A 14496-nucleotide genomic window follows, 5' to 3' on the forward strand; every position below is an offset into this window, starting at 1 on the left:
TAAAGTAGTGGTGCATGGCATCGTGCCATAAGACAAATTGGCAAAAACTTAGTGTAATTAAATTTTACGACAACAAAATTCTATAAAAATTTTATTTTTTTGATTTTTTTTTTTAAATATCGACTTTTTTGTCGGTTGATCCATTGTGTCGAAAATGTCGAGGTTGTTTAAACCAAAAAAGAGCACTTTATGCATTCGAAATCTTGGTTACGGAACCCCAAAATATAAAAACAAAATTTGCATTCGTTATTAAAATCTGTATGAAATATATGATAATTTGAGGTTATGCTAAGCCTCTGGACCTGCCTTTCCAAAAATTTAGTCAATTCTTCATTCTATTCATACGAGTAGAATGTTTTTTGAATCATTCAAATCGGATACTCCGTTCTCTCAAAAACTCGATTTCTATTTTCTGCACTCTTTACTCCGTATCTCCGTAACTGCTGGACCTGCCTTTGCCAAAAACTAATCAGCGCATCTCCCTATCAATAGGGATCGAATGTTTTTTAACCCATTTAAATCGGTTGATCCGCACACACATACACACACGCACACAGATACACATACATCCATTTTTTCTGAGGTATGTCTCTTAAAAATGTTCAGAAACCTTCAAAACGTTGAGAAATGCAAAAAATTTCATTTTTGATTTTCGGCCTATTATTATAACTACCCTACGGGAAGTTAATAATAAGTACTTTGTTTCACAAAAATGTAGAAAAAGTTAAAGTACTTTTGCAAAGAAACATATAATAGCTATGGTGTCCGAGGGTTAAATAAACCATTTATTTATTTAGTTTATTTATTTATTTGTTGAATTTAGATTTGAATAAATATAAAACTCTACTGGCAAGCAACGATTTGATAAAAATGATGAGAATACTGTTTTTGACCATACTCAAGCTCGACATAAGAAGTAAAAAGAACTCTACTGACGAGCAGAAGAGTCTTCACTTTTAGATCTACCGCGAATCAGAGACATGGACTCTTAAGAAAGATAAAGACAAAACTACCTACAGAAGAACCAAAAAAAATAAAATGTTTTGAAATAGAAAAGTTAAGAATAGTGCAAATGATTGACTACTGACCTGAGAGGATAAAAAATAAAGATACTTGAAATAAAAAATGAAATATGAAGAACATATAACAGATTTTTATTGACCTATTCTCAGAAAGTCATATTACTGAGCGCACTTAAAGTTTATTTGGATTTTGTACTGTCAACAGCAAAAAAATTAGCCTTTAAATTGCATAAATAGTAAAACATTATTTATAGATTTATGAGTGCAATGATTCAGTGTCTATTATTTTGAACTGCTTAATATTATCTCTTATCTCCTCAGTGAATACCAAGAATAATTATTATACTTAAAGCAACATTTAATTATTTTTCTAATTAATACATTCAACAATTAAACGAGTAATTCGAGAAAAACTTTGAAAACTTTTAATTGTAAATACGAGATCATCATGATCCATATTGTAATTAAAGGAACAAAATTAAGAAGAATGGAAAACAAATTGATGCCCAATATGAAACAAAAATAAGAATCTATTTAGCAATAAATTAAATGAAATAGTTAGTAGTTATCAGAAGATAACGTCCAAATCCAAGTGCTAAAAGAGTCTTTCATCTATTTTAAAAATCTATTAAGTCATACAATTAAAATACTAAGCGATACGGAAGCTCAAATAAATTTGAGGAATATCGTCTGGTGGTTATGTAATGCAAATGGTGTGACGTACATTATTTGAATAGAATATATTGACATACAAATATACATATACACATGTATATAATTTGTATATACGGAATATTACCCGTTCTTTTGCCTGTTTGAAGAAAAAAAAATTCTTACGAAACTAATTGCGCATGTGAATGCGTTCTTGTCAAGAAAAGACAAGAACGAGAGTACAGTTATGTCTACATTACGACTTATTATTACAATTACACACGAGGTAGAAATAGGAGGAATGTCCAAAATGTAATAGAAACAGAAAACAATACACTATATATATATATATATATAATATATATATATTATACATATATATATATATATATATATATTGAATTTAACATTAATCATAAACAAAATTCTGACAGTTCAAAAAAAATGAATTTTTAACGACTTCAATAAGATACAAATAAATTAATTATTCCAAGTTATGTTATAGGCAATATTGGCAATCAAATTATAGATATAAATTATATCATATTATATTAAATTTCGACCAAAAAGGAAATATTTTGGCATTTAAAAATTTAGTGCACATTGGATATATGAAATTGACATTCAATATTTTTAAATTAAATGCAAAAGTGAAAAATCTGATATTTATATAAAGTATTATATATTCAGATAATGGTACTGCGTTGATTCAGACTAAAATCTAATTTATTCATTGATTAAAAAAATATTTCACTATTTGACATAAATAAAATTAAAATAAACAAAACACGATGATGCGTTGGAATTAATTATCGAAGTGTAAAGAAATTTGTGTAATAAAAATATAACATTATTATTAATATATCATGTATTAATATATCATGTATTATTATAAGAACTTCTGCAAAGCGGCAATATATTTTTATGGCAAAACAGCGTTTGCCGGGTCAGCTAGTATATATATATATATATATATATATATATATATATATATATATATTAGGGTGGTCCTTAAAATGGTCATTTTCGAATTTCCTTGCTCCCAGGGGCTCAAATGGTTCCAAATTGATAAAAAACAATTCTCTGAAAGTTCTAGCTTTTAATATTCACGTTTAGATAGAGCGCAATTCAATCAAAGTTTGTATGGAAAGAGCATGGAAAAAAATTTGAAAATTAAAAAAAAATGTTTTAGGTGTAACTTAGCGACAAATGAATGAGTTTTATTCATTCATTTGTTCGCTAAATTACATCTAAAAAACATTTTTAAAATTTTTGAAAATTTTTCCATGCTATTTCCATACAAAACTTTGATTGAATTGCGCTCTATCTAAACGTTAATATTAAGAGCTAAAACTTTCAGAGAATTGTTTTTTTATCTATTTGGAACCATTTGAGCCCCTGGGAGCAAGGAAATTCAAAAATGACCATTTTAAGGACCGCCCTAATATATATATATATACATATATATATATATATATATATATATATATATTAGGTTGTCAAATATCTCCCTTCCGCCTTTTTGTATTATAAACCAAGAGCAAAAAAGCGGAAGGGAAATATTTGACAACCTAATATATATAACATGGATATTTTTGAATTTCCTTGCTCCCAAGGGCTAAAATGGTTCCAAATTGATGAAAAAAATTCTCTGAAAGTTTTAGCTCTTAATATTAACGTTTAGATAGAGCGCAATTCAACTAAATCACTTGGTTCTTCTTCCTAACAAGTAAGTAATACTTATATAAGTAATACTTATTTGATAAAATATATCAAATTTTTAACTTCCCATAGGGCAAGTTATAGTAATCGCAAAAAAATCGAAAATGAACATTTTTATTTATCTTTACGTTTCAGAGGTTTCTGAACATTTTGGCATACCTTAGAAAAAATGAATGTATGTGTGTGTGCGGATACAAATTTTCGTCGACGATTTCGGGAACACGAATGAAACGATTTGGTTGATTTAAAAAACATTCGATCCGTATTGATAAGGAGACATGCTGACTAGTTTTTGGCAAAGGCAGGTCTAGCCGTTCCGAAGATACGGGGCAAAAATTGCCAAAAACGGTAACTAAGTCTTTAAGAGAACAGAGCGTTCGATTTTAATAATTCAAAAAACATTTTACTTGTATTGACAAGATGAAGAATTGATCAAATTTTTATGAAGGCAGGTCTAGCGGTTTCGGAGATCTAATGAAAAAAGTAAAAAAAAATGCCATTTGGCGGTCAAAAATGATCATTAGACATATGCACATCATATTATCAGATATTGTATAGAGATTTTAAAAATGTGTATAAATTTTGTTAATATTTCTATGGGTTCCGTATCATGGTTTATAATGTTTAAAGTCCACTTATATAGTGCAGATAAATGTCCTCGACAATGGGTACCAAAAACTTACAAGAAATTTAAAAAAAAATCTAAACTCCTAAAAAACCTTAATTTTAATCATTAAAATAGACTCACTAAATATTGCACTGTATATTGATTTATACCGTATGTGTGAGAGTACATGTGTTTAAATGAGATTGAGCCAAAATCTGATAGATTTATATTAAACAACAGAAAAAATAGCTTAATAATATATTATACTTATGGTTTCAAAACGGCAGCAATACTTTTCCACAAAAAGCAAGATAGCAAAACTATGGTTATATCAAACGCAGATGGTTCATATATAAATCTCATAGGTGATTTATGTATTATTAAAACAAATTGTTAATCATATTTAGTAACTGAAAGAGAATATAAAAAGGTATCGGCTTCAATATATTGTACTGTACACATCGATATATATTATAATTAAAATATATATTAAATCAGACTTTTATATATCTTCAACTAGGAAAAGACAATTTATGTCTTGAAATATAATCCAATAATGTATTAATTTTTAATGTCTCATGAATTGTATACAATCTTTTATTTGAAATAGAATGTATTAATGTCATATCATAGATTTTGTATGAAGAACTCGGTAAATTGTAATTGCAGCTCATTCGTCGTATAAAATATCAGGAGACCTGTATATCAAATATCTCAAATATTTACTCAGTTCCTAATGAATAAATAAAAACAATGTTATATAGAAATGGAAATTAAGTCAATTCTCACAATCTTGTTTGAAATATAATGTAAAACTAGCTGTAAGTGGAATTCTGTCTTGAGGCAATTATGGCATCGTGCCTTAAGGCAAATTGCTGGAACTTCCCGTACCGTACCGAAATGTTCGTGGAATACTGAATGTTTTCAAATAGATTATTATGAATATTGTAACATTGTCTAATATTTATAAGAATTATATAAACTGAATTGCAGAGTTGAAATTATTTGAAAAGTATATTAGAACTATACTCAGAATTAAAAATCTGAAATATTTTCGATATACAAAAAACTAAAAAAAAAAAAAAAAAGGGAACAAAATTTTTTTTTCCAAAATCAATTATTTTGTTAAGACAAGCAAAAAGTTCTTTGAATCTTAAATCGGACGCTTAGTTCTCTCAAAAACTGCCATTTTTTACATATTTTGCTCCGTATCTTCGAAATGGCTGCGCCTGCCTTTGCCAAAAACTAATAAGCACTTCTCTCAATCATTACTAATTGAATGTTTTTTAGATCATTCAAATCGGATAATCCGTTCTCTCAAAAATTCGATTTCAATTTTCTGCACTCTTTGCTCCGTATCTCCGAAACGGCCGGACCTGCCTTTGCCAAAAACTAATCAGCACATCTCCCTATCAATGGGAATCGAATGTTTTTTCGAACCATTCAAATCGGTTGATCCGTGCGCCCTAAAACGTGACTGGAAATTTGTATCCATACATACATACACACATACATACACACACACACACACACACATCCATTTTTTCTGAGGTATGCCAAAACGTTCAGAAACCTTCAAAACGTCGAGAAATGTTAAAATTTTCAATTCCGATTTTCGGCCCATTACAATAACTTACCCTACGGGAAGTTAATAACACAGAATAATATATCGTCTTATAATATATCTGTAAAGATTGTTCTGCTAAGCTTAGTAATTTAAATTGAAGAAATCGACTTAGAGAATATTAGCTTGGTATTTATAAAATATTGTTCAAGTAAAGCAGTAAAAAAGTCTAATCTTTTATTAACTGACGATCTACTAAAGTCTTCAATTTAGCTTGAAATATATTGCATTAATGTACTGTCATCAAATATTAACATAAATGTAATTATGAATATCTATATAAATATCGTGTAGCCTTTGGCATAGCTAGAAATATAATGCAATACTGCATCACCACATTTAAAGTGTCTCGAAGATGGCACAAACTTTAAATAGAATACAATAATGTGTTAAAATCTTTACTTGAAAGACTCGATTGGGACTAAACAGACTTTTTAATTGGGTACAACAAAAGTTTAAACGGATATTCCAGTGTTTCTCTCATGGTCTTTTATATTATAATTTCCTCCAATAAAGTCTTGAAATAGAAAACATAAATGTGTCAGTAACTTTAACATAGAACAGGAGGCAATGATGTATCATATCACAAGTTTTGCTTGAAAGGCTCGATACATATTATAACCTATGAGACATATTTTGGCATCAGAAGTTTAGAACTTTAAATTTCAAATTTGAAGATTTACTCTCTTCCTGATGAATAAACCAAAATTAAGATTATATATAAATATATGCAAATATGCAAAAATGTCAAACACTTTGTAAAAAACCAACAAAAACATACAACCAAAGCATTTGGTGACTATAAGCCTTCGGCACTCCATAAAACACCAACAGATATAAAAATATCGTCAATTATTACAATTAAATTACAAAAACCTGAATTTTATTCCTCCATGTGTCAATTATTAATTACCTTGTATCGCTAGAGACGTGCATAATCCCACCGCTAAAATTAACAATACACTTTTACTTATCGAACTAGAGCACTTTTGAAACATTTTCCTAATCGTTTTCAACGTTAATTTCTAAAATATTATTAATAATTTTAACTGTTTTTGTTTTTTTCGTCGAAAAGTCTCGTCACAACACGTAAAATGACAAACACTTCATAGTTCACTGATCACGCGTCAACAACCGAATGAATTTCGAGCGGACGAGAGATTTGCGGCGAGAGTTGGGATATTTAGTGCTTCGAAGGTTGGTAGTGTGAGATTAGGGTACCGGCACACGGGGTAAATGACAGAGGTAAAGAAAATAGTTGAAGAATGTGCTTTTTTTGAAGTAAAACTTTTTTAGGAGCGACATGGGTGTAAATCCGTACAAATGCAACGGAAGAGCGTTACGGCATAACTGTGCGTCATTGGCTCTCGCTGAGATCATTCTGTACTGGTCGATTGTGAATAGTCGTCATGTATGTGAATAGAGACCTGTCGTTGTATGCGTACCGATATCAACGAGGAAATCGGTATAGATAAATAAACATTTTAAAGTTACATCGTAGTACAAATCTTGATTTGATAAAAAAAGCCTGAATCAGAAGAATATTTCACCCTGTACCTTGAAAATAATAAAACAAATTAAACGTTTGTGCATTATTATTTTTATTACATTACATGTTTACTACATTATTATTTTTAAATATTATACATATTTTTAATGCTATTAAGAATATATAATTCATAATTAATTATTATATAAATATGCATAATAGTTGACACTAATAAATGTGTGCATAACGTGTGTATATATATATATATATATATATATATATATATATTATATATATATGTAACTACCATATTACTAATGAACATTATTCAAAATTGTTATATGATGTATTTATTGTTACTTAAATGCCATCTTGTACAGTAGCAAATAAGTTTTACTTCAATCGCGTGTGATCCTTACGCGCACTCTTTTTTATATTTATTAACTTCCCGTAGGGCAAGTTATAGTAATCGCAAAAAAATCGGAAATAATTTTTTTTATAGATCTTTATTTTTCAAAACTTTCTGAACATTTTGGCATACCTTAGAAAAAATGAATGTATGTGTGTGTGTATATATGTAGGTGTGTGTTTGTGTGTGTGCGGATACAAAATTTCGTCGACGATTTCAGGAACACGGATGAAGCAATTTGAATAATTCAAAAAACATTCGATTCGTATTGATAAGGAGACGTGCTGATTAGTTTTTGGCAAAGGCAGGCCTAGCCATTCCGAAGATACGGGGCAAAAAGTGCCAAAATCGGTAACTCAGTTTTTAAGAGAAAGGAGCGTCCGATTTTAATAATTCAAAAAACATTTTACTTATATTCACAAGATGAAGAACTGATCAAATTTTCATGAAGGCAGGTCTAGCGGTTTCGGAGATCTAGTAAAAAAAAGTAAATAAAATGCCATTTGGCAGTCAAAAATGATCATTAGACATATGCACATCAAATTATCAGATATGCAGTTATAGCAGTACGATCGCTTTGAAAAAAAGTTCAAAATTTCCGAAATATGTTTCTCAAAAATCTAATTTTTTTAAAGTAATTTTTTTTCAAAAGTGTTAATCGTTTTAAAAAATAGAATAATTTTTGGTACGGGAAGTTCTAGCAATTTGCTTTAAGGCACGATGCCATGCGCCCCACTAGTTTAATTATTATTAAAGTATTAAAAATTTATAAAAATATCTATTGTCACATATCTAATAGCTAATAATAGCAATCCCCATTACTTTTTCACACGTGTGCCAAACGCCTAACATTCACAAAACTCTTTCGCGCAACTGTCACCATCAACAAAGTGTCATGTAGAAATAAATAAATCTAAAAACAAATGTAAATACTACCGACAATTAAAAACAACAACAGGAATATAATAAAATAATTTACAGCACTTGACAAATAAACATTGTACTGTATCTTATTTTGAAAAAGAGAAATTTGCACAAAATGCGTTCACATAACCTCACTTTTCATAATTAAATGAAAAAGAAATAATTAGATAAAGAAAAATAAGGATAGATTTTTATCAAAATGACACCTATAGACGATTTTGCATACCTTATCAATCATGTGTTGCTTGGAGAAGAACCAGTAAGTGGATAATAGACTCATGACACAAATAAATATATATTTATTAATGTGCTTTGTATTTTCAGACAATTGAAGATTTTATACTCTTAGTAGGCACTCTGGTAGCCTTTGTAGCGTTTATTCTCTGGTGCTGTTTTCCTATACATCCAAAAGACTCAAACGTTCCAAACCCGTCTACATCTAGATCTGAGGCAAACGAGTCAAACGGTCATTACAGTTCCTCTCGAAGTCATCATGATCACTGCTACAGTTGCAGCTCGTGAAAATGATAAATCTAGTCACATATATATATATATATATATATATTTATTTATAAGTATGTAATTTGTACTTAAAGTGTTCGCTCTCAATATTTTTAATACTATGAATTATCCATTTGTGATTGTTGAAATGCTCTAATAGTAATGGAAAGCTTTAATATTCCTATTTATAATGGTGGAAAGGCCTATCTCTTTCAAATAATATATTTATTTATGAATTTGTATCTGAATGAATTTTTATGTCAATTATTTTATATTATATTATATTATAAATATATTAAATAGGATAGTGTACTTAAAACCAAAAAATGTGAAGACTTGAATTTTTGATTATAGCATTAAGATTTATCCCAAATATATTTGTCATGTATATTTAATAAAAAATACATTTCTCAAAGCTATAAATGGTGTAATTTATTTATTTAAATCAAACATTTTAAACTTATTTATGCATTTATTAGTAATTTGAAGTGATTTTGTAGAAAATCTGTAGATAAAAGGTTCATAGTATTTTTAAGTTCAAAAAATATTTTATATAGAAGAATTTACAATGGTATTGCATTAAGTTTTAACATATTCATATTATAAATTATGCAATAAGTTTTTATAATAAATGCTATAAATGATTTTACTGCACCTGAAGCATTTTATTTGGATAAAATCCATTTAATAATGGAAAATAACAGAAATTAATAATATATAAATAGAATGTTGTATTTTCTAGATTTTCCTTCTTTGAATATAAATTCTCTTTTGTCATCAATTTTCACGTTCTTTTTCCTCTTCATCACTGGTGCTATCATCATCACCTTCTACTGGATTATCATCTTCATTCACCATTTTTAAATACCATTTTTCCAAATCCTTTTTATCATATTCACATTGTCCTCGATATCCAATAGCATAATAAGTCTTGCCATCACTCTCGTCAGTTGCAACTATATAATTTTGCTGTTGAAATTCAGCAATTTGTTTTTTAATACTCCCAAAAGGTCCATTGCTGCTGTCATTTACTGGGAGACCACATTCATTTGAAAAATCTTCTAATGAATCACCCGTACATTTTCCTCCAGACATGTGTATATGCACCAGAATCATATATCGAAGTATCATGACATGTTTTTGCTCGTCAGTAAATTGTAGGCTAGGATAATGAGGTTTAATCAAATTAAGTAAAAAGTACTGATGTTGTGAAGGAGGTTTTTCAGAATCTACAGTTTTTAATTCGTAGCCGTATATTTCCTTTAAATTTTTTTTAACCTCCTCCAACACAGTATTGCATATCCTAGTGTTGCCTTCGAGAGCATATTTAATAATGTTCTGTCTTTTAATTAAAGCTGAATTATCTGCTGCATATAAAATATAATTTAGTGCATCAGATACGTAGTTTTGCAATGCTGTATCATCTACATTAACGGCAGAGGATTGTGTTTGACTTGAATTTTGTGATTGTGAAAAATCAAAATCCTCATCGCCACGATGTCGTTTCTGACTTCTTGGTCTAGGCATTTTTTTCTAGCGCCAAAGTAGGAAAAGATTCGGTTTTAATTGTTAAAATTCGTCGTACACTTATGTCATATATTCTGTTAACACAAAAAAGTAATGATGTACAAACAAACTTTCCTCAACAACAAGACGTTTAACAGAAAAATTCAAAATTTTATGAAGTTTTTCGTGGTACTTTTTTTACAATCTGCTATACTTTTTTATGATCTAAATAACGAAAAATAACGTAATTACGTCAATGTATGAAAACATAATAAGACACAATTATAAAAATCACTGACCTGTTGCCCAGAATGCACTCGCTCTCGTTATAATTTTTGGTTAGATCTATGTGCCTAGACAGAAGACAATATTAGAATGATTAGAAGATTTTTTGACAGAGCACACGATGCCTCTCGAAACAGTGTGGCCAACATAAAAAAATTGAATGAATATGAATGTAGGCGCGCCAACAACGTTCAAATTTGAATTTAAACCCCATTTGCGTTTTGACTAGGGAATGCAATACCAATGGAAAATTTAAATACCGGTATTTCGGTAATTTTTCATTTTAAAACCGGTGTAAATTACCGGTATTTTTATTATCTTAAACAAACGTAAACAAAATTGAAAGTTACTAGTACAAATATAGAAAAATGTCTATACAACTACAACTATATTCAACTAAACAATGAAAACAATAAAATAAAATAATAAGTTTATTTTTCAGAATAATAATTTACCAAAAGTATATGCAATTTAATTAAATCACTATCACTATCGAGTCTTTTGAGTACTTTTCACCAAAAACAAACTTATGAGTAAGAAAGACCAAACACTCAAAAAAGATCATTTAACATTATTATAATAAACTGTATTGTCTGTATTCGATGTGTTAAATTAGCATAATCTCCAATATTTTAAAAAAATAATTTTCTACACTAATTTAAGATCGGATACTTTGTCGAGATAAAAGTTACTATAATTGTTGAGTATTGTTATTTAAAACAATGTGATGCTTCTATAGTATTTTCAAACTTCGAAACGTTTTCGGAAAATAATATTTTATAACTGTAATAAGAAGCAAAAATATTTAGTAGTTATCATAATTATTATGTATAAAGTTAGAAAAAAAATAAAGATTACGCAGAGGTGATCTGTATGATATAAAATATTTGGGCGCAAATGTCACTTAAAAAACCGTTACATTTTTACATAAGATGAAACAAGCATCTATTTATCAGTTCAATTCTATTTATTGTAACACGATATGAAGCCCTTTGGAAAGCAATAAATATTCAGTTTAATGACGAGTTGAGATAATATTTGACTTTGATAATATTTGTTTATCCTATAGAATCACTTGCAGATATAGCTGTTTATGCGATTATGGAATTTAAAGATAAATTTGTTCCGAAAAATTTAAACTTTAGTGTATTATGTATCAAATACCGGTTATGTAAAAATACCGAAAATACCGGTATTTTTGGGATAAATACCGGTAAAATTACTGCCGAAAAATCGGGCGGTTTACCGGTAATTCGGTATACCGGTATTGCATTCCCTAGTTTTGACTGAATCGGTACAGTAATTGTACCTTGGTGTTTGATGATAATTTGAACTGAATAAAACATACCTCTAATAATTTTACTAGTACTTTTTCAACATAAAAAATAGCTTTCAACACTTCGGAATATTTATTTAAAAAAAGATTTTAAACATAATTGCAATAATCTCTGTTAAAGGTGAATTATATAATATACCAATAATTATTTACAATTATTAACTTCCCGTAGAGTAGTTATAGTAATGGGCCGAAAATCGAAAATGTAAATTTTTGAATTACTCGATCTTTTGAAGGTTTCTGAACATTTTGGCATACCTCAGAAAAAATGAATGTGTGTGTGTGTGTGTTTTGTATGTCCCCATTTTTTCGTCCACGTTTTCGGGCGCACGGATCAACCGATTTGAATGGTATAAAAAACATTCGATTCCTATTGATAGGGAGATGTGCTGATTAGTTTTTGGCAAAGGTATGCCCAGCGGTTTCAAAGAAACAGAGCTAAATGTTAAAAAAAAAATGGCAGTTTTTGAGAGAACTAAGCGTCCGATTTAAATATATATAAATTTCAAAATGATTTGGAATAAAATATATTTTGGAAAAAAAAAATTGTTTCTATTTTTTTTTCAGAAAATATTTTTGTAATTTTGGATTAATAATTCAAAAAATTACTCAGGCTAAGCACATTCTAAGCGCCACCTTGGTACAAATGTTTACCCAAGTGCGTTTAGACTGTTTAAGCACTAGAGTACTTTTCCGATTTTGTGAAAACTCTTTTAAAAATGTGAAAATGCCGCCAAGCACAGTATAAGTGAAAATGTCGCACAGAATTGTTTGCAAATGCGTTTAGACTATTTTATTTTTGAAATTGAATTCGAAATGGAATGACGATTATTAATGTTCTGAAGATAAATTGATTTATAATTTACATTTGCTTTGCTCAGATTTAACAAGATAGCAAAAATAATGAAAGTTACAGTATTTGTAACAATATATTTGAAAACGTTTGAAATTTCTCGAATATTTCATTACGGTACGGGAAGTTCCAGCAATTTGCCTTAAGGCACGATGCCATGCACCACTAGTTTTCGATTTTTTTGCGATTACTATAACAGGAAGTTAAAAATTGAAATATCTTAAATAAATTCTTTCCACTTAATATTAAATCAAACTCATCACCATCATAATTAATATGAATTATATTTTTCCAATTTGGCATAAACATAATTTTTCTCTTTACATGTATAATAAGTTGTCGAATCACACTGCAGCAATGCTTTTATCATTAATATTAAATTCAGTAATATATATTCAGTATATAATATTATTATTACTACTAAAGTCCAACATTCGTCCGATTTGAGACACAAATCATAATAATATGGTAGAAGCTTTTTTTTAAGGCCATTTTGATTTTTCCCAACTTATTTATGTACAACTTATTTCAATAACATACGAAACACCACTTTTGGTCGACTGAGGAAATCAATGAGTCTTGTAATATTTGGGTTCACAGGTAACAGTATAAAATTGTAATTATTTACAAATCTCTCTAACATTATAAAAGGACTGCATCAATGTAACGACAATCGACAAAGACCAGGTTTCAGCAAAAGAACTAATATATAGATGTATCAATTATCATTATGAGCCGATTTTTTTGGAGTCTTTCATCAATGTTTGAACTTCAGGTACAAATTTGATTTTAAGCTTTATCGAAACCTTGAAACTGTTTTGACATGCATTGAGTTTGACATATGAGGAAAGAGTCCTTGTTGTCGGCTCAGAAAATACTTGTATAAATATGGTATTTATCACAATTACCAAAGCTTAAATCATCCACCTATCCTATATTTATATATGTGTGTGTATTTTCTTACCTAGTTATGGTTTAAATAATAAATCACTAGTATTGTGTTACAGAACGCACTTATTACATACAAACTACTTTTTGCCTTAATTTACAGTAAAAATCTAAAAAGCAAAACAACCACAAGTACTTTATTTAGAAATATAACAAACACTTTATTGATATTTATAACAACTTGCACATAACACGCAGTTTATAATAATAAACTCAATAATTTTAAATATTGTTTTGACAAGTGATTGCCGCCATTTTTGCACAACTTCACACTTTTAAAAAATTCTACCGTTAACCGTTAAGTTAGCAATTTACCAAAACCGTTACCATGACAACTGTCAAACAAAACAGTTGACAGTCTTTCAAGAACTGTCAAAAATAAATTTAAATTTATTTATTAAAATTTAAAGTTGTTTAAATCATATTCTAAATAAAATATTTGTGGTTTTATTGTACTTCCGCAGACTAGTAATATTTGTTAAATTATTTTTAAGCATTATGATCGAAAAAATTGCTTAAAATAAAATTTTTATCCAGTAACCTTAAACATTACGTGTATTATCTATGAGAATACATTTATAATAGAAGTTTAGTAGTGAAGCAACTATTAAAAAATAAT

General features: G+C 28.6%; 3 protein-coding genes across 3 annotated transcripts in view; 1 reads left to right on the top strand and 2 right to left on the bottom strand.

Annotated features, from left to right (window-relative positions):
- The window catches only part of LOC113365786 (plexin domain-containing protein 2), a 43457-nt gene extending 36700 nt beyond the window's left edge, over positions 1-6757 (bottom strand). Inside the window, exon 1 of the mRNA XM_026607330.1 lies at positions 6540-6757. Coding sequence (XP_026463115.1) covers positions 6540-6624 — 85 coding nt within the window. The 5' untranslated portion in view covers positions 6625-6757. The remainder of the gene's footprint in view (positions 1-6539) is intronic.
- Positions 6758-8421: 1664 nt separating this feature from the next.
- On the top strand, positions 8422-9051 carry LOC113368217. The gene is made up of 2 exons (XM_026609782.1): positions 8422-8707; positions 8773-9051. The coding sequence occupies exons 1-2, from the start codon at positions 8648-8650 to the stop codon at positions 8968-8970; spliced, it is 258 nt and encodes an 85-aa protein (XP_026465567.1). The 5' UTR covers positions 8422-8647; the 3' UTR covers positions 8971-9051.
- Positions 9052-9608: 557 nt separating this feature from the next.
- LOC113367964 lies at positions 9609-10816 on the bottom strand. Its single transcript, XM_026609533.1, has 2 exons — positions 10755-10816; positions 9609-10680 (listed from the first exon to the last, which is right to left on the bottom strand). The coding sequence occupies exon 2, from the start codon at positions 10474-10476 to the stop codon at positions 9727-9729; it is 750 nt and encodes a 249-aa protein (XP_026465318.1). The 5' UTR covers positions 10477-10680; positions 10755-10816; the 3' UTR covers positions 9609-9726.
- Between the last annotated feature and the right edge of the window lie 3680 nt (positions 10817-14496).

This window comes from Ctenocephalides felis, unplaced genomic scaffold, assembly GCF_003426905.1.
Source record: "Ctenocephalides felis isolate EL2017-DRISC unplaced genomic scaffold, ASM342690v1 CF-g0.4_SCAFFOLD_01170, whole genome shotgun sequence".
Taxonomy (NCBI): Eukaryota; Metazoa; Arthropoda; class Insecta; order Siphonaptera; family Pulicidae; genus Ctenocephalides; species Ctenocephalides felis.